Genomic DNA, 19,790 nt, shown 5'->3' on the forward strand with positions numbered 1-19,790 from the left:
TCAGCCGTGCATCAGAATTGAGAATTACAGTGATCTCATTGGTTCATAGAGACGACACGCAGCCGTGCATCAGAATTGAGAATTACAGTGATCTCATTGGTTCATAGAGACGACACTCAGCCGTGCATCAGAATTGAGAATTACAGTGATCTCACTGGTTCATAGAGACGACACGCAGCCGTGCATCAGTCATGAACTGGGCAGTGATTAACAGAATTGAGAATTACAGTGATCTCATTGGTTCATAGAGACGACACGCAGCCGTGCATCAGTCATGAACTGGGCAGTGATTAACAGAATTGAGAATTACAGTGATCTCATTGGTTCATAGAGACGACACTCAGCCGTGCATCAGAATTGAGAATTACAGTGATCTCATTGGTTCATAGAGACGACACGCAGCCGTGCATCAGTCATGAACTGGGCAGTGATTAACAGAATTGAGAATTACAGTGATCTCATTGGTTCATAGAGACGACACGCAGCCGTGCATCAGAATTGAGAATTACAGTGATCTCATTGGTTCATAGAGACGACACGCAGCCGTGCATCAGTCATGAACTGGGCAGTGATTAACAGAATTGAGAATTACGGTGATCTCATTGGTTCATAGAGACGACACTCAGCCGTGCATCAGAATTGAGAATTACAGTGATCTCATTGGTTCATAGAGACGACACTCAGCCGTGCATCAGAATTGAGAATTACAGTGATCTCATTGGTTCATAGAGACGACACGCAGCCGTGCATCAGAATTGAGAATTACAGTGATCTCATTGGTTCATAGAGACGACACACAGCCGTGCATCAGAATTGAGAATTACAGTTGATCTCATTGGTTCATAGAGACGACACGCAGCCGTGCATCAGTCATGAACTGGGCAGTGATTAACAGAATTGAGAATTACAGTGATCTCATTGGTTCATAGAGACGACACGCAGCCGTGCATCAGAATTGAGAATTACAGTGATCTCATTGGTTCATAGAGACGACACGCAGCCGTGCATCAGTCATGAACTGGGCAGTGATTAACAGAATTGAGAATTACGGTGATCTCATTGGTTCATAGAGACGACACTCAGCCGTGCATCAGAATTGAGAATTACAGTGATCTCATTGGTTCATAGAGACGACACTCAGCCGTGCATCAGAATTGAGAATTACAGTGATCTCATTGGTTCATAGAGACGACACGCAGCCGTGCATCAGAATTGAGAATTACAGTGATCTCATTGGTTCATAGAGACGACACACAGCCGTGCATCAGAATTGAGAATTACAGTTGATCTCATTGGTTCATAGAGACGACACGCAGCCGTGCATCAGTCATGAACTGGGCAGTGATTAAGATCAATAGTTGCATTCAAACACAGCTTCCTAGCACAGGCTAAGAGGTCAAAAACGTTAGTTATCACAAATATGGGTTGAATCTGATCTGTTTTTTCAAGAATCGGCACAGATCCTTAGGGCTAATGAACAGCAGAGAAAATAATGAATTCTCACAGCACCAAATCAAATTTGAAAAAAGACCTACATGTACACGCGATAGTGTGTTTGCCTTCACCTCACACAACAACAATATAAAATAACATTTTTATAGAGTGATTTTTAACATTTTAGAATAACTTATCATAATGTACGAGAAAACAGTTACAGTTAGGGATGTAGGTTTACCTATCAGATTATGTCAGGTTTTTTAGTATTGTTAATAAATAAATTATGTACTTGTAACACTTTTGTAACAAACAGTCTCACAGCTTCCCTTGTAACTTTAACATACAATAGATAAAAACATAGTTGAACTCTGGTGACCTTGCCCTTTGTTATATAATATAATTCCCTTTATCATAGTTTGTTTCAATATAAATATGCATTGTCATAATTAATTTTGAATACAAACAAGTTTTGGGGTTGAACCAACAGTGGGGAATCAGTCTACTGAATGTCTTAAAAGATGTAAATATCTTACAAAAACATTGGTGCCTTATTTGTTTAATTATTTTAAGGAACATAATTTCCAGCTTTGTTGAAAGTAATTGAGATATTTAGAATAAAAACAAATGTCTCGTTGCAAAAAAAAAGTGCTGCATTTAGATGTGAATAGATTCATAAAACATGCAAGATAACAGAAAAATTTAGCTGGCTTTAGTTCAAGTATTTTGTACAGGTGTCTGTCAAAAATGAATGATTCACTGAGACAAATATGAACTGCCTCATTGTGTGACTACTGTATTATATGAAAAGGAAAAAAACACCCTTTATGAATAGCTATCATGTTGCAAGCTCTGCTTTGTATGCAAATCAACTTAAATAGTTGGTGTCCAGTGGAGGGAGAAGTCAACAGTACTGTTGCCTCCTGAGAAACTACATCTTCAAACACTGCAATCTCTGAAGTGCGTTTTAAAACTAGTATTATAATCAAAGAAAGCTTAGAAAGAACTCCCGTGTGCTGAGAGTATTGAAGACACAGTAAAAATTAATTCAAAATTACTTGTACTTGAGATATTGATGGAATAGCTGAAAACTAATTATGTAAATCAGGTAACTGATATGAACAGATTTAAGTGTAAAACTAACAAGGTCTGTACCTAGTTTCATTGAAATGTGATTAGAACCCAAAAAATATTAATTATTATGCTAATTAGAGAGTTAATATGAACAGATTTTAACCCAAAATTAATCAGGCTGTCTATTGTCCTAGAGCATTTATGTACCAAGTTTTATTCAAATGTGATGATCAATACTTGAGATATCAGTATTAATTAATTATGTTAATTAAGTGATTAAGAAGCATACATATTTACCAAAAACTAATATGGTGTATAGTCCTAGGTTCATTGAAATGTGATGGGTACTCTTTAAAAGTTTCATTGAAATTCAATGAGTGGTTTGTAGACATCAGTGCGACAGCCATAGAACAGCAAAAAATTAACTAATTATGCAAATTAGGTAATTAATAGGCACAATTATTTATTCCAAAATTAATCAGGTCTCTGCATAGTCCTAGAAAATGTCGCAAGTCTCATTGAAATGTGATGATTACCGGTAGTACTTGAGATATCAGGTGAAAAGCTGAAAATTAACTAATTATGCTAATAAGGTGATTAATATGCACAAATATTTACCCAAAAACTAATTAGGTCTCCGCACAGTCCTCAAGTAACTATGTACCAAGTTTCATTGAAATGTGATCGTTACTACTCGAAATATCAAAAGCTGAAAATTAATTAATTATGCAAATTAGCTAATTAATATGTACTGATATTACCCTAAACACTACCAGGTCTGTGCAGTGTCATATGACATCTATGTACCAAGTTTTATTTAAATGTTATGATTAGTACTTGAGATATCAGTGGAAAAGCCACACACACACACACGCACGCATGCGCGCACACGCGCACACGCGCACACGCACACACGCACACACGCACACACGCACACACGCACACACGCACACACACACACACACACACGCACACACACACACGCACACACACACACGCACACACACACACACACACACACGCACACACACACACACACACGCACACACGTGCACACGCGCACACGCGCACACGCGCACACGCGCACACACACACACACACGTGCACACGCGCACACGCGCACACGCGCACACGCGCACACACACACACACACACACACACACACACGCACACACGCACACACGCACACACGCGCACACGCGCACACACACACACACACAAGACTGAAATGTGCGAAAAATAATGATATGTTGAAATTACACGGGTACATAAATGAGTTGCATTTTGCGATTGTTCCTTTACCAATGTCTATTTTGCGTTGATCTTCTGTAGATTTGTTACGTGATAAGTAGTCTAGCCATTGTCGATGAGGTCCGAAATTCTTAGTGCGTCCCCGTCTAGTGTAGCCACTGCACCATTAACAAACCACTGTAGTTCAAATACGCCCAATGTCTTCGTAAGTAGATGGTAGTTGTAATCGCACGTTATTCTATATTTTAGGTGAGAAAAGAAGCACTGTACCACACTGACCTGAGCTGAATTTTTCAGTTTGTTGTATCTGGTTATAGGTATAGCTGTTTTGAGTGATGAAAGTAAATAGCACAGCAAGCGATGTGACTGAGTGGTGTTTTTTCTCTTCGGTGGACCAAGAACATAGTAGGCAAGAGGTACATTTTGCCAATCAAGTAATTTATAGATAATTGTGTTGAAAATATCAAAAAGTGGTGTAAGCCGTGGACACTCGACAAAAATGTGAGCTATATCCTCCTTTTGTTTACAGAATGGGCAATTATCAGTATTTTGGAGACCAGATTTCAGTAGGAAGCTGCCAGTGGGGTAGGCGCCATGTAAGAGCCACCACTGGAGGTCGCCTTCCTTTTTGGTAATAGGTGAAATATAGCAGTCGTTGTAATTTGGCCGATGTTCATCTGTCAGAGAGAGTACATTTGGTAATTTGTAGAAATGATAAATTTGTAGATGGAACCTTTCTGTAACTTATAAAGTGGGCAGTTGAGTAGTATATTATTGTCATCATCACGATAAAGAAGCTCAAGATGATAAGATGACTCAGTGACTTGTGTGCTAACATTACTGTAATTGTTGATAATTGTTTTCATTCCTACTGGTATCGCCCGGTGTGTGATGTCTAGTGCCATTTTAAGCAGCCTTTTAGAATAACATGGTACTTTGCCATATAAGCTTTCTGTGTCTAGCCATTTGTTGTTCGACAAGAGATCACATACATACATACATACATACATACATACATACATACATACATACATACATACATACATACATACATACATACATACATACATACATACATACATACATACATACATACATACATACATACATACATACATACATACATACATACATACATACATACATACATACATACATACATACATACATACATACATACATACATACATACATACATTTCTAATTTTTATTCGCAGGTATAAAAAAGATATTTACATTTCTGTTATTACATAACTAAAAAAGATAAAAATATAGGTTTACATGAAAACCAAGATATCAAATTCGAATAAATACGACGAGTAAGTATTGTTCAGGTAGGTAGTAAAGATACTATTTAAGTATTAATCGTTATAAATAATACAGCTCTCATTGTTATTAACAAATACGATGATGATAATGTTCATAAGGGTGTTATTTCAAATAATCCGCGTAGACGAGTATATCTTCTGCAATGGATGCCAGCGCATTGTTGTTACACCACCGATACTTGAACTGGTCAACGGTATGGTTGAGATAGTGGTAGTTGTACTCTGTGTTAATTCTCCATTTTAGTCTCGCCTTAAAGGCTTGAGTGACGTCCGTTTTCGGTAGTCCTTTCATTTTCTTTACCCGTGTCACGTGGATAGCTGCTTTCAATGAGACGAGTATGTAGCATAGTAATCTATGGTTCTGTGTTATGCTCTTGCCTCTAGTGGCGCCTAGTAGATACTGTGATAGTGGTATTCTTTCTCCGTCAAATAGATTTTGTATGATGCTGTTGAACAATTTGAAGAGTGGTTCAAGTCTTGTACACTCTACAAAAATATGGACGAGATCGTCTTTATCCTGGCAAAATGGACAGTTATCTGTTTGTTGTAAACCAGACTTAACCAGAAAACCTCCAGTAGGGTATGCCCCATGAAGAAGTCGCCACTGTAAATCTCCATCTTTTTTCGTTAGCGGTGCAATGTAGCAATCTTGAAATATTGGTTTGTCGGGATCAAGAGATAACAGATCACACCAAAGTGTGCCTGGGTGGGTGGGATCTTTTATCAGTTTTCGGGTATAGATTAGAAATTTATAAATTGTGCCCTTTTCTAATTTATACAGTGGACAGTTTATTAATATGTCATTATCGTCATCTCTATAGATTAATTCAAGAGAATATGTGGTAGTCGTGACATTCGTATTTGGCGCATTGTTAGTTTTTTGTAATATTTCTTTAAATTGAGCTGGGATTGCTTTGTGTATTACATTCAATGCGATATTAAGAACACGTTTGGAGTACATATTAATATGAGGATGGAGCAGTTCAGCTGAGCGCCATTCATTACCATCGATGAGATCACCAATTTTTGTGAAGCCGGCCTCGATAAAGTGTGTGAGATTCAATGGCGTTTTATGTAGATGGTGTAGGATTAGTTTATTGTGAAACAACGGTTCTTGACATAGATTATGCATATTAGATGGCGTATCTTTACGAATATATGTGACTGACCGCCAGGTTTTTAGTAAGTTACGATAGAAATCAGGCATATTATACGAATGTTGTGGGAATTCAGTAATAAACAATTGTTTGTCATATTTCAGGTGTTGGAACTTTCTAAGAAAGAAGTCAGTAAACATGAAACAAGGGTGACCTGGACTGAAGTAAAGATATCGCTGTATAAATTGCAGACGGTATGAAGTAATGCGCGTTGGTAGATGCGTCAGTCCTTGTCCACCCTCATTTATTGGTAAGTAGACAACTTCTGCATTTACCCAGTGTTTACCTTGCCAAAAAAAGTCAAGGAGCTTTCGTTGGACAGACTCAACAATATGTGTGGGCGGGGACAGACATATCAACCCATGAAGCAATTTGGATACTACAAGGTTATTAATTACAATAGCACGCCCTCTATAGGACATGACAGGTGCATATTTGCTCCACTGACCTAGCTTTACCTCAACTTTTTCTAAGATACCGGACCAGTTTTTATCCACGAACGTGGGATTATTTCCGATATAGATACCAAGGATTTTCAACCCGTTATTGTTCCAACCTATATTAAGTGGTTTGTCAGTTCTAGTTTTCCATGCACCAACCCATAAGCCCTGCGATTTACCATAGTTGATGCGCGAGTTGCTAGCTTTCTCGTAAATTGAAAGCCACTCCTGCAGTTTGGCAAAATCGGAGTTTTCGGTGATGAAAAAACTGATATCATCAGCATATGCAGTTTGGTTTACTTTTTGTTCAGGCATGTTATCAATTATGATACCGCGAATGCCGCTTTGGGTACGAATTTTGTGCAGGAGCGGCTCGATAGCAATACTGTACAATTGTCCTGACAGTGAACATCCCTGTCGGATACCACGCATAAACTGCACGGGACTGGTCAAAGAGTCATTTATGCGAACAAGACTTTGTGTGTCGGTGTATAAAAGTCGTATATACTTAATCAGCTCTGGGCCAAACCCAAATGCTTTTAAGGTTTCTAAAAGGTATCCGTGGTGCACCCGATCAAAAGCTTTTTCTTGATCGAGGGATACAATACCCAATGTTATATTTAGTTCATTACCATATGTAACGACGTCTCTGACGAGGTGTATATTGTCGTATATCTGTCGACCAGGAATGGAATAACTTTGATCAGAATGAATAATATCACCTAAGACGGTTTTTAAACGGAGGGATAGTGCCTTTGTTAAGATCTTATAATCAGCGCACATCAAGCTCACTGGTCGCCAATTTTTTAAAAGATTGGTGTTCCCTTTCTTTGGTAGAAGCGTTATGACCGCTCGCCTACAAGAAATAGGAAGCTGATTAACCTCGATCGAAGCTTCAAATACCTGGTGAAGATCAGTGCCCAAAATGGGCCAAAAGTGTTTGTAATATTCAACGGGCAGACCATCTATTCCCGGAGTTTTGTTGCTAGAGATTAATTTCATTGCATTTGTCAGTTCCTCGTGAGTGATAGGTGCGTCACAATTTTCACGCTTGATACTGTTCAGTTGGGGTAGATCCGCCAAGATTACATTTTGGCACTCTGGTGAGACATTGTCTGGAGAGAAAAGATCGCTGTAGAAGTCCCATGCTAGTTTTCGCATTCCACTTTGTAGTTCAGTAACTTCGCCGTTCGGTTGTTTTAGCTGCGACATCATTTTCCTATTTCCTTTGTATTTCTCAAGATCAAAGAAAAACGATGTTGGGGCGTCGTTTTCATTTAACATTTTATAGCGTGATCTAATAGCGGCTCCTTTAGATTCTGTCATCATTAATTTTTCAAGAAGTGACTTTGTTTCGTCCAGCTTGTTGCTAAGTGCAGGATTGTTAGCTATTTCCTGTTCAATAGATTTAATTTCATCATTTAATTTGATTTTATTCTGTTTGTATGTATTTGCAAGTCTAGCAGAGTATTGTTTAGTCAGCTGTTGAATTTTAAGTTTACCAATGTCCCACCATACAGATAGAGACTCAAAGCGAGCTTTTTCTCGACGCCATTTTAACCAGTACTCATTTATTATATTACAGTATTCTTGATCCTGGAGGAGGCTGAGATTGAGATGCCATACAGGATTCCGAGTACTCGTGTGATTAAAAGATACAAGTATTTTAACAGGGCAGTGATCAGACATATTACAGTGTGGTTGAATTGATGATGATTTGACTCTTGATACAATAGATTTCGAGATATAAAATGTATCAATCCGCGATTTACTCTCATGCCTTGACCACGTGAATTGTTTAGCGGTAGCATGAAGAGTACGCCATGCGTCTGCGAGCTTGAAACGACGGATAATGTGTTGCAAAGATGTTGAAGAGTGAGCATGTGGTTCAGAGCTGTCAGCTCTGTCTACATTAGCATTGAGAGTACAGTTAAAGTCCCCTCCCATTATAATGGGGTCATTATTCAATCTATTAATGAGACTTTTTACGTGTTGAAAAAATTCTACACGTTCTGGGCCATTGGTGGGTGCATAAACATTTATTAAATGAACCGGGAGACCGTTGATATCAACATGAACATGCAATAGTCGTCCTGTGATCACATTGTCAACATTTAAAATAGTGAAATTTCTGTTTGGGTTTAATAATATTGCCACCCCAGCTGAGTGTGTGTTTTCGTGACTAAAAATAATCGGTCCTCTCCAGACAACTTGCCAAGTAGATTCATCGGATTGGATGGTGTGTGTTTCTTGTAGAAAATAAAATGAACTAGGATGATTAATTTTGAGAAACTCGAAAAGTTGGTATCGTTTAAATGCGTCACGACATCCATGGACGTTCCATGTCAGCGCAGATACATCAGCCATGTACGAAACAGAGAACAAGACCAGGAAAAACCAATTCAATATCTTGTACACTTGTTACACACTCAGGCATAACATAGAATAGTTGAAACCCAACTATGAGAACCAGTTTCAAGTTTGATTTTAAAATATTAAACAATGCCTGATATAGGAAAAACACAGATAACGACGTTGTTGTCATGGTGACAATAGCTTGTACACTTGTTACACATTCAGGTGTAACATGGAATGGTTGAAACCCAACTATGAGAACCAGTTTCAAGTTTGATTTTAAAATATTAAAAGATACGTTATATAGACATAGCCCAGATAACGACGTTGTTGCCATGGTGAACATGGTTTGTACACTTGTTACACATTCAGGTGTAACATGGAATAGTTGAAACCCAACTATGAGAACCAGTTTCAAGTTTGATTTTAAAATATTAAACAGTGCCTGATATAGGAAAAACACAGATAACGACGTTGTTGTCATGGTGACAATAGCTTGTACACTTGTTACACATTCAGGTGTAACATGGAATAGTTGAAACCCAACTATGAGAACCAGTTTCAAGTTTGATTTTAAAATATTAAAAAATACGTTATATAGACACAGCCCAGATAACGACGTTGTTGCCATGGTGAACATGGTTTGTACACTTGTTACACACTCAGGTGTAACATAGAATAGTTGAAACCCAACTATGAGAACCAGTTTCAATTTTGATTTTAAAATATTAAAAGATGCGTGAGATAGACACAGCCCAGATAACGACGTTGTTGCCATGGTGAACATGGTTTGTACACTTGTTACACACTCGGGTGTAACATAGGAGAGTTGAAATTCAACTATGAGAACCAGTTTCAATTTTGATTTTAAAATATTAAACGATGCGTGATATAGACACAGCCCAGATAACGACGTTGCTGTCATGGTGACAATAGCTTGTACACTCGTTACACACTCAGGTGTAACATAGAATAGTTGAAAGTCAGCTGTGAAACCAAAAACTGTGTATATAGTATTAAGCAATGAGCAATGTAAAAAATTGCCACAGAGTACAAACATTGCTGCTACGGTGATAGTTGACACACCAGTTACAATCTTTGATGTAACATAAAAGAGTTGAACATCAACTCCGGAATTAATTTCCAGGCATGGTTTTACATTATTAAACCATGAACAGAGTAGACAATACCCGAAGAGCTCGGACGTTGTTGCTATGGTGAACATAGCTGGCAAAATTATCATACAAATAACGGAGGATAGTTGAATATCGACTGCAAGAGCAATCTGCATGTTTGATTTTATAATATCAACGACTGAGCAGTACAAATTATACCCAAGAAGCATTGTTGCCATAGTGACCATACCTGAAAGACTAGTAGCAGAGCAGAGTTTCATTTCAACTGTGAAAACACTCCCCAAAATCGATTTGATGATTGTGACAAATAAGGATATTAAATAGCACAATGTAGGCAAGAAGACAGATGTTAAAATCTGACAAGCAATGACTATGAAGAACATATATCCAGTTATTGGAACAATAAATAATATAATAAAACTAAGACTCATATATGGATGAATATGAGAACAACAAATAGACCATTGATACGTCACAAGTGGAGAATCCATTATTATAGTTGATACAATTACTGTTTATCTCTTTTTGACCTTCTACTACAGGTAGTAGAAATACCACGCTTTTTATCGAGGATTTCATTGCTCCGTTTGTTTTCAACTGGTGTTCTTGTGATCCCAATATTTTTAGCGATTCTGCAGGATAGTCGTTGGATGCGGACCTTTTCCTTGGAAGGCAGGTCATTGTTTTTGCGGAAATCAGTTAGCGATCTTATTAGTAAGCGGAGGTCAGGACAAAACTGGCTTGCTTGTTCCATAAGATGTTTTGAGTTGTAGGACTCGTCTAGAAATTTCTGCAAAGAGTCATGTGGAAGTAGAGAAACTTCTAAATCAGCTGCACTCTCCTCCTGGAGAAATTGGGACACATCTGACACGTCAGAAGCGACAGACTCCACATCGTCCATGTCGTGAAAGGGAAAGGATGATGAGGTCTGCTTCCTGTCAAAGACATCAATGGGCGTTGCAGTGACAGCAGCGTAAGAGAGAGGAGAAGCGGAGAGGGTTTGTACCTCTGCCGCACCAGTGGTAGTTGTTGAGCCGTTTGGTTCAGATTCAGTTGAGCGAGTGGTTGTGTCAATTGTTTCAGTGGAATGCGGGTCTGTTTGAATGAGTGACGGTGTGGGTGTATTGTCATTGACACACTCATTTTGAGAGGCATCATTTGCATTAGAAAGGACTGAACGCGTGGCAGATTGTTTGTTTTGAGCTGGTTCAGATGACGTTGTGTCGATCGCTTCGTTCATATTTGTGTCTTTATTTATATTAACGTTTTGTATGGTATCGATTGTGTTGTTTTCACTATCTGTAACATTATCGATTTGCATATCATTTGGGGGAGTGCTATCGTCATGGTTTGGGTTTTGATTTACGTTATTATCGTTTTGAATACCAGTTTGTGGGTTTGTATTGTTAGTGACTGCGGGTGTAGGTACAGGTGTTATAGTCTGAATACAGTTACGTTGAGTGTGGCCTTTTTTGTGGCATTTATAACAAATAATTTCGTCCGTTGACAAATAAATACGATAAGTACGCTCCTCAAAAACGATATTAAGAACACCTTCTAGTTTATCCTGATCGCACAGCATGTATACTTGTCTGCGAAAACTTTTAACATGTCTCAAATTGGGACTTTTGCAGCCTAGTGGGATTGTATTTATTTTGCTCACTACTTTACCATACCGTAAAAGTTGTTCTTGTAGTAGGTAATCGGGTATAAACGGGGGTACACCAGATAGCACGACTTTCGTTGCGGGTTTCACGAGTGGTTGTACAGTAATAAATGTGTGCTCAATTCCACACCCAGATGCACACACAGATTCGGCAGACTCAAGTGAATTAAAGAAAACAATTACGCTGCCATTAGCACGAGAAGCTGCAACAATTTTTTCCGGACCACAAAGCTGTGAGAAAGCCTCAACATATTTTTCAATTTTAACGCCATCCAGTGACATGCATTTAACTCCATGTTTTCGTGTCAACCCGGCAAAGGGGTTGACACGTGTACTCGTCATGGAGGCGGCCATCTTGGCAGGCCTCTTGACGAGTAACACAAACAGAGAAAACTAAAACAACTGAGAACAAGGCAGATTTTTGCCAAAAAAAACAAGAGAAGCACCAACCAAAAACGGGAAGGTTACAAAAAAGGTGCAGTGAAATAAAGTGTAATAACTGACCTATAAAAGGATGAAAAGTCGATTTACCAGGAGAGCGACGTGAAGGCGTGTGTATGCTCATTTACATACATACATACATACATTTGAATCTTTTATTCTCGAGTAATAAAAAATCAGTTAACAATCACTGTTTAAATACAAGAATTGGACATATAGCGGTAAGTATAAATCAAAGGCGAATACAAGTGATACAGTACAGAAAAGTATACAATATAATATGTTTGAATATAAAACGATGAAAATTAATTACACATGATAATGCAACGAAATATAAAGTAATTGTACAGGTAGGTATAAAACAATATCGGATACAGTACAAATTATAGTCGAATATGTACAAACAGAAACAGTAAAATAATCTTGAGAATAAAATCAAAGTGTTCATTTTATTATAAAAATAGTTCAATTTATTATTTACATAATATAATCTGGATGGACGAGGTCTTCGCCGATGACCGATGCTACTGCGTCATTGATGCACCACCGTTGGATGAAGGCTGCCATAGTACCAGTCAGCTTGTGGTAGTTGTATTCATCCCGTAATCTTGATTTCAGTCGTGCTTTGAAGCAATGGGTGACATCAGTACCAGGTAAGTTCTTCATTTTCTTTATCCGGGTAATGTGTATTGAAGCTTTTACCGATGTACATACATACATACATACATACAGACAGACAGACAGACAGACAGACATACAGACATACAGACATACAGACAGGGTAACTGCAAAGACTCCCTTTTGTGCTTCGCACACGGGAGTCAAAAACTCTATCATTCTGTTCTAATAGCTGAAACATATTCCTGTGAGTTTTCATTTGTCGAATGAACTGTTTGTCAAATACAGAATACATATATTTTAGAATAATTTTCTTTTTAAAATGTGGATGAAATGTTTTGCTTTTAATGTATTTTTTATGTATTGTTTTTGATTTGATAACTTTTGACTAAACAGATTTTCTATTAGCTTCAGATCTTGATCAAAGTTTGGCACCCAGTTCATAGCAGTGCTTATATTGATTTTCTGACATCTTGTTTTCTGTAAAGATTTTATTGGTAGGTTTGCAAATGTGTATCAGATTGTGCAATCTCTCCATGAGTTGGTTTTGAAACCCAGTATGGGATTCTGAGATACATTACCAAGGATATTATTACAAGATAAATCATTTGCTTCATTGAACACATACAACAATGCATATTTCCACTGAGATCAGTGACCTATGATGTGTATCACCAGTGATCAGTCAAGTAGAAACAGTCAAAATATTTTATCAGATTTTCTCAATTTTTGCAAGATATTTTCATACAGGACATCTGTTGTTCAAACTCAGGGAAGACTTTATACTGATGAAAAAGGTGACCAAGTTTGATAAAGTTTGGAATAGAATTAGTAAAGTTATTATGCACACAATAACAATTATTAACAACGACGACAACAACAACAACAACAACGACGACGACGACGACAACGACGACAACGCCGGACAAAATTTTTCCCTTAATATACCTTTCCCTTCCATCTTTGATGGTACGGGCAAGGTAAAAAGATCTACAAAAAAGAGCTCTGGCAAATTTATTTTATTTTATTTTTAATTCAGACAAATGTGTCCATACCAAAAATAAACACTGAAATGAATAATGAAATGTAAACTGGAAACAATAGTTCGCCTGCTATTACGTAATTGCACACAAAGTATCAGTATAACATTTTATTCCAAGTGTAACAAGGTTGACCTCTAACTTACGTCACTGTTCCACAAACGAGTCAATATACTGTTGTTGGTCAAGCAAGCACGCTCTCTAAATTTATTTAAACGGTTAACAAGAAACATAGATTGGGCAATGTGGTCATATGGATAGCCAAACGGCATATCTATATGTCCGTTGCATTGTTCTACTCGTGTACTGTGACTTTTTACTGACCTCGAATTTCAGCCTCCACTGGTCTTGTTTGTTCAAGATGTAACTTGACGGGTATTGCTTTGAACAACTTTGCAACATTTTCATTTCGGTCATGTGGTACCGTTTCTGACATCGTAAATTATTAGGAAAAAAATATCTTATACCATCCAAACAAGCTCCACGATTCGCTGACCGCTGTTGCGCATGCGTATTTCCAAGTTTGCGGTCTGATTACACGTGTAACACATACAGGTCATGAGGTCATGACAATATATCTGTGTGGTTGGTTGCTGATGTCTGCGTTGAGCGAGCAGACGACGGCCGGATATATAAATAACACCCACTCTGACAACGTCGTAAATCCACGGCTAAACCTGTGGCAGTTTGTTGAAACACGCTTACCCGTTATTTTAATTATGGTATTCGCGATTACCAACACATTTACAAAGCAAAAAAATGATAAATTAAAATAGATTAAAAATAAAGTGTCGGAAAAATAAATAATTAAATACATATTTAAAATGAAAAAATGAGAGACAAATTAGAAGCACAAACTAGGATCTTATTATAATCATATTAGTATATACTTTGTTTAGCTTTGACTTTTCGAAACATAATAATTTTGTTCGGGAGTAAAAATGGTAATTCCTTGTCTTATGATTAGTCATAAGTAAATAATAATATTTTGGCTGCCACTTTAAATAATAATCTGCATATTTCATCGGATGGATAATGAAATACTAGTAGTTGCAGCCAAAAAAAATCAAGTTATTTGTTTAGAATCAATCATACCACATTGTTTTATTATCATGCACTATCAAACAGTATGCTGCCAAAACAAGGCCTGGTTTTATAAAAATATCATTTTTTTAAGATGCAATATTAACCCTTTCTATATACAAGTTGTGTTTTTGAAATATATTTTTTCGCCACAAGCTAGGCTTTTCTTTTTCGGTAATTTGTTTGTAATTTGAAAGATTTACCTTCTACACATTTGTTCCCGCTTTCAATGAATTTAACTACTGAACTGAATTCATAGAAGTTAGGCTGAAAACACAAGAATTTTATATACAGAAACAATTCCATGAAACTCTACGGATCCACTTATATTGGATGTCCGGTTTCCGTCCACCAAACTAGTACTCTCGGCAATGGCCCGGGGTGGGGGCACGCAAAACAGGAACTTAGCAAGTACCGAAATCACGCCCTCATTTGTCAATCTGTTATTTAGCCCAAACTTGGCATACATTACGCATATGTTGATAATAATAATTAATCTATTGAGATTGTATCAATTCACTGTTATGGTATTTGTTATTAGTCATAATATTATTATTATTATTAGTTTTGAAAATACAGTATTCCTACCAGAACAGTAGCAATAAAAATGTAACAAAGTATAATAATAATGAAATAATAATGAAAGACAAAAATATTATAATGTAAAGCTTCAAAATAATGTGTTGAAAATATTATATTTCTTTTAGGACTAATAATAATAATATTAAATTTCAGTCAACACTAAGAAAACAAATATTATGATATTTAATATATAAATATTTTTTTCTTTTTTTGCTTTTTATTATCCAAACAGTCTTGACTATAGACTGTTAAAATTTTACAGCATTATGAATAGTGGAACATACTCAAAAGACGATTTTAAAATATAGAAAACTGGTACAAACATTCTCTCTTTTGAATGCTTAGCAAGATTTAGCAAGGCTGTACATAAATGATCAAAAAGAAACATGGTGAAAAAAGTCATGACGGGATCTCCATATTATGCACTATATTTAACTTTTTACAAAAAGATAATAGGTTTAAATTTGGAACTGTTACAGTCATTTTGATTATGAGCATTAGAAAACTTCTTACTGAGTGAATGGTTATGCAAATTAGCAATTATCTCAACTTGTGTTTTTCAGTTTACCGTGGAAGTTCAAAGCTAAATAGCTTTGAGTAAAACTTTCACACAACGTTTATCAGTTGTTTATTAACAAAGGGGTGTCCAGGCGAATATATAGTATGTTTTGTTTTCATTTTACAAAGTTGTCAAGCAGAATGTGTGCCGTTTAGTCAATCCCGGTCAGTATTTCACACTTCGAAAGTCATTGTCCGAGAATACAAAGCTTTAAAAAATAAGCCCAGATGTCCTTTTGCTCGTAGAGACGTTGTCAAAATAGTGTGAAAATGTTAAGACAAACTGACAAAAACTGTGGGAGCTAATTAATTTTCAATCTAGAGAGACCAACCAGAAAAACACGAACGGAGATAATGGCCGTTTTATGAAAGTGACGTTAATCGTCCAAAAAAAGGCTATTGAATCACGACGGCATGCCAAAATCCATCATACACCGACGCTTGCTGATGTTCCATCGTCAGATAAAAAAAATTAAATAAAAATATTTATAATACTAGGGAAATGGACGTAAAATCGTCCGCGGAGTCAAAACCTTGCGTGAAAACTGTCATGGCGTGTGTTATCTTTTCCACTTAGGGAGGGGCACAATTGATTACGTAAAGCCGATGAGATATTCACACAGTTATACAAACATAGCGATCCCCATTGGGTGGGTTGAGTCTAAATTTACCTTTCCTCAAACCTTTAAAAAATACTCTGTATGCGCAGTTTTTCACGATCTCCGGTGAAATGGATCGTGCGAAGTTAGACGGCCAGGATGAAATGGGCCGTAATATTTTGCTACTACTACTACTATTTATTTATTTCAGACAAATAAGTCCATATCCACACATACACATAAACAAAAATAATAATAATAATAATAGTAAATAAATACTAGAAAGAACAAGAAACATAAACAGGAAATGATAGTTCGCTTGCTATTACATAATATTATGCACATAGCATCTCAGTTCAGCATTTCATTCCAACGCTGCAACAAGGCTGACTTCCATCTCAAATCACTGTTCCATAAACTAGTTAATATACTGTTGTTGGACGATCATGCACGCTCTCTAAATTTATAAACTATATTCCTGTTAGTTTCATAAAATGATTTGACACGGTTAGCAACAAACATGGATCTGGCACTGTGGTCATATGGATAGTCAAAAAGTCTACGGAATAGGTTGTTATAAGAAACCTTCAAAGAATTAAGGGTTGCTCTGTTAAAAAAGCACCACAACTGTGAACAATAAATATCATAACAATACGTTTTGAACAAGATACATTTTACATTATAGCTGCATTTAACGAATTTCCTAAGAAGTAGGTTTGCTCTCACACAAAACAAGCGACGTTGGTGGTCAATGTCTGCATTATCTTTCATGTCACACGTGACCCTATGACCCAGATACGTAATCTGCGAGACAAATTCTATGTTCTGGCCCATCAGTCTAATCTGTGGCAGAATGTTCAGTTTAAGCTTGGATGGAAAGTACATACACTTCGTTTTCAACACGTTATAGAGCATATTAGTAGCAAACAATTCACAAGTTTTCAGCAGTTTTCGTAGCCCTTGTATAGAGGACGCTATTAGACACATGTCATCCGCATAACTGATATTATTAATTACTTTGTTGCAACAAGACAGCCACATGAAAGTTTATTTAACTTCACATTTAGGTCATCTATATACACATTGAACAGGGAAGGTGACAAAACACCACCTTGTCTAACTCCATTGGATACACTGAATGAGCGGGAAATAGAACTTCCCCATCTTACGCAGTACATTTGATTTTCATACCAGTTGATAAGAAACCGAATAATGTAACCCGGCACCATGCGTTCCGTGAGCTTATTAAACAAGGTCCAATGATTGACCCCGTCAACGACCTTAGATGCATCGAGAAAGCAAACAAATACATGACTTCCACGGGAATTGTAATGCTTAATAATTTATTTCAGAGTAAAAATACATAAGTCAGTCGAGTGTTTCTTTTTAAAACCGAATTGATTGTCTGAAACATCAAGATAATTTTGACATCTGTTTAGAAGAATGTGTTCAAAGACTTTGGATAAAACTGTAGTTATGGCAATGGGACGATAATTACCTTTGCTGGTCATATTTCCACATTTGGAAGATCTTCAAGAAAGACTTAGTATCGACTGAGCACACATCGCTTAAATACAGAAACTAGAAAACAAGCAATAGTAAAATACCTTGAAGCAGAAGATGAACACCATTTTATATCATGTTTGCTTTATGAAAACCAAAGACAGACTTATTTAATGAAAAAACGAAATACATCACAGACTTTGCTGATTTAGCCAGTGTCTTTTGTATGTAGTTTCTTTTGTATTAGTTCTCTTGTTCTGAATTTTCATTTTCATTGTTATGTATAGCCAATTTAATTCAAAGCTCACGGTAAACACTCTAGCCATTATTTACTAGTCACCCAGTCCCCTCCAAGGCAGCAGCCACTAAAACAACCCCTGGAATGTCTTACTTGTACAACTTATGTTTACGTCAATATCTGTATTATGATTATATTCATGATTTTTTTACTACAAAATACGGTAAAATGTAAAATCTGCAAGGTATCTGGGAAATTTTGTTGAATCATTTTTGATACATGTTTTCTTTTTCAAAGAACATCATCGTCTCCCATCCCGCTCCTAACTGCACAAATAACATAGCAAAATGAATATATGTACAATGCATTCTTTACCTTTCGTCGGTTAATGTATTACTATGATATTTATAGTTTTGTTGTACTATTGACGTGTTTTTGTCTCCAATGGTTTTACCACTTGTCCATTCGACCTGGGTTATTTATGTTTTTATCAGGGGGGTAAGTCTTCTCTTCGGGGTTCTCCACACGTGTCAGGGGGGAATCTCGTCTCGTCTCTATATCGCGTCCCCTTGAGGTATGGGATCGGGAAAAATAATTACGCATTTATGCTGATGATAAGAAGGTTTTTTTTTCTCTTTTCCTAGTTGTTCAATAGTCTGGTAAATTGAATGTGTCTGGTCAGTTTTATTCAAGCAGCGCGTTTTGAAAAATAGTGTCCTGAATTTTAATTTCTGTTTTAGTCGCATTGCCCCAACTCAAACCGCAACACATTGGTAAATAATCCATGAAATAGTTTGTCTGGACACATTCAAGTTCCTCTCATTGTCACCTTAAAGCTGTGAAAATTTGGTGTTAATCCGACGACAATAAGTATACGTTATTTTTTGTTAAAGACCTTGTATTTTGAAAAACATAAACTCCTAGAAAACGTCCATGAAGTAACAGCAAAGATTTTCAAGCTTGTTTATCGGCACAAACGATTTGTTTTTCCTTCAAGGTCTGTTTTAACATGTGTAGGGGGCATCCAAATGTGTAAGGCTATTGGAAACAAAAAAATAAAGGAATGGGATAGCTATAATTCGATAATAGTCTGAATAGCTACGGTTATCTCGTAATTAGTTCCAAATCACTGAGCCAAGTTCCGTCCAAAACCTCAAATAGGCCTAAACGATGACAGACATAACTCAGCAATTCGCTAATAATCAACTAATTAAGTCGGTTAACAGATACGCGAAAACTAATTCATGACATTTTCACAATTTAAGATGGCAAATCTGTAAATATTCG

The 19,790-nt window shown here is 36.8% G+C and overlaps 1 protein-coding gene across 1 annotated transcript in view; it reads right to left on the reverse strand.

Annotated features, from left to right (window-relative positions):
* Nucleotides 1-14,437, reverse strand: part of LOC102806764 (carotenoid-cleaving dioxygenase, mitochondrial-like) — a 91,698-nt gene extending 77,261 nt beyond the window's left edge. Inside the window, exon 1 of the mRNA XM_085493091.1 lies at nt 14,265-14,437. Coding sequence (XP_085349217.1) covers nt 14,265-14,376 — 112 coding nt within the window. The 5' untranslated portion in view covers nt 14,377-14,437. The remainder of the gene's footprint in view (nt 1-14,264) is intronic.
* Nucleotides 14,438-19,790: the final 5,353 nt, after the last annotated feature.

The sequence above is a fragment of the Saccoglossus kowalevskii genome, chromosome 18 (genome assembly GCF_978046115.1).
Source record: "Saccoglossus kowalevskii chromosome 18, keSacKowa6.1, whole genome shotgun sequence".
NCBI classification, from domain to species: domain Eukaryota; kingdom Metazoa; phylum Hemichordata; class Enteropneusta; family Harrimaniidae; genus Saccoglossus; species Saccoglossus kowalevskii.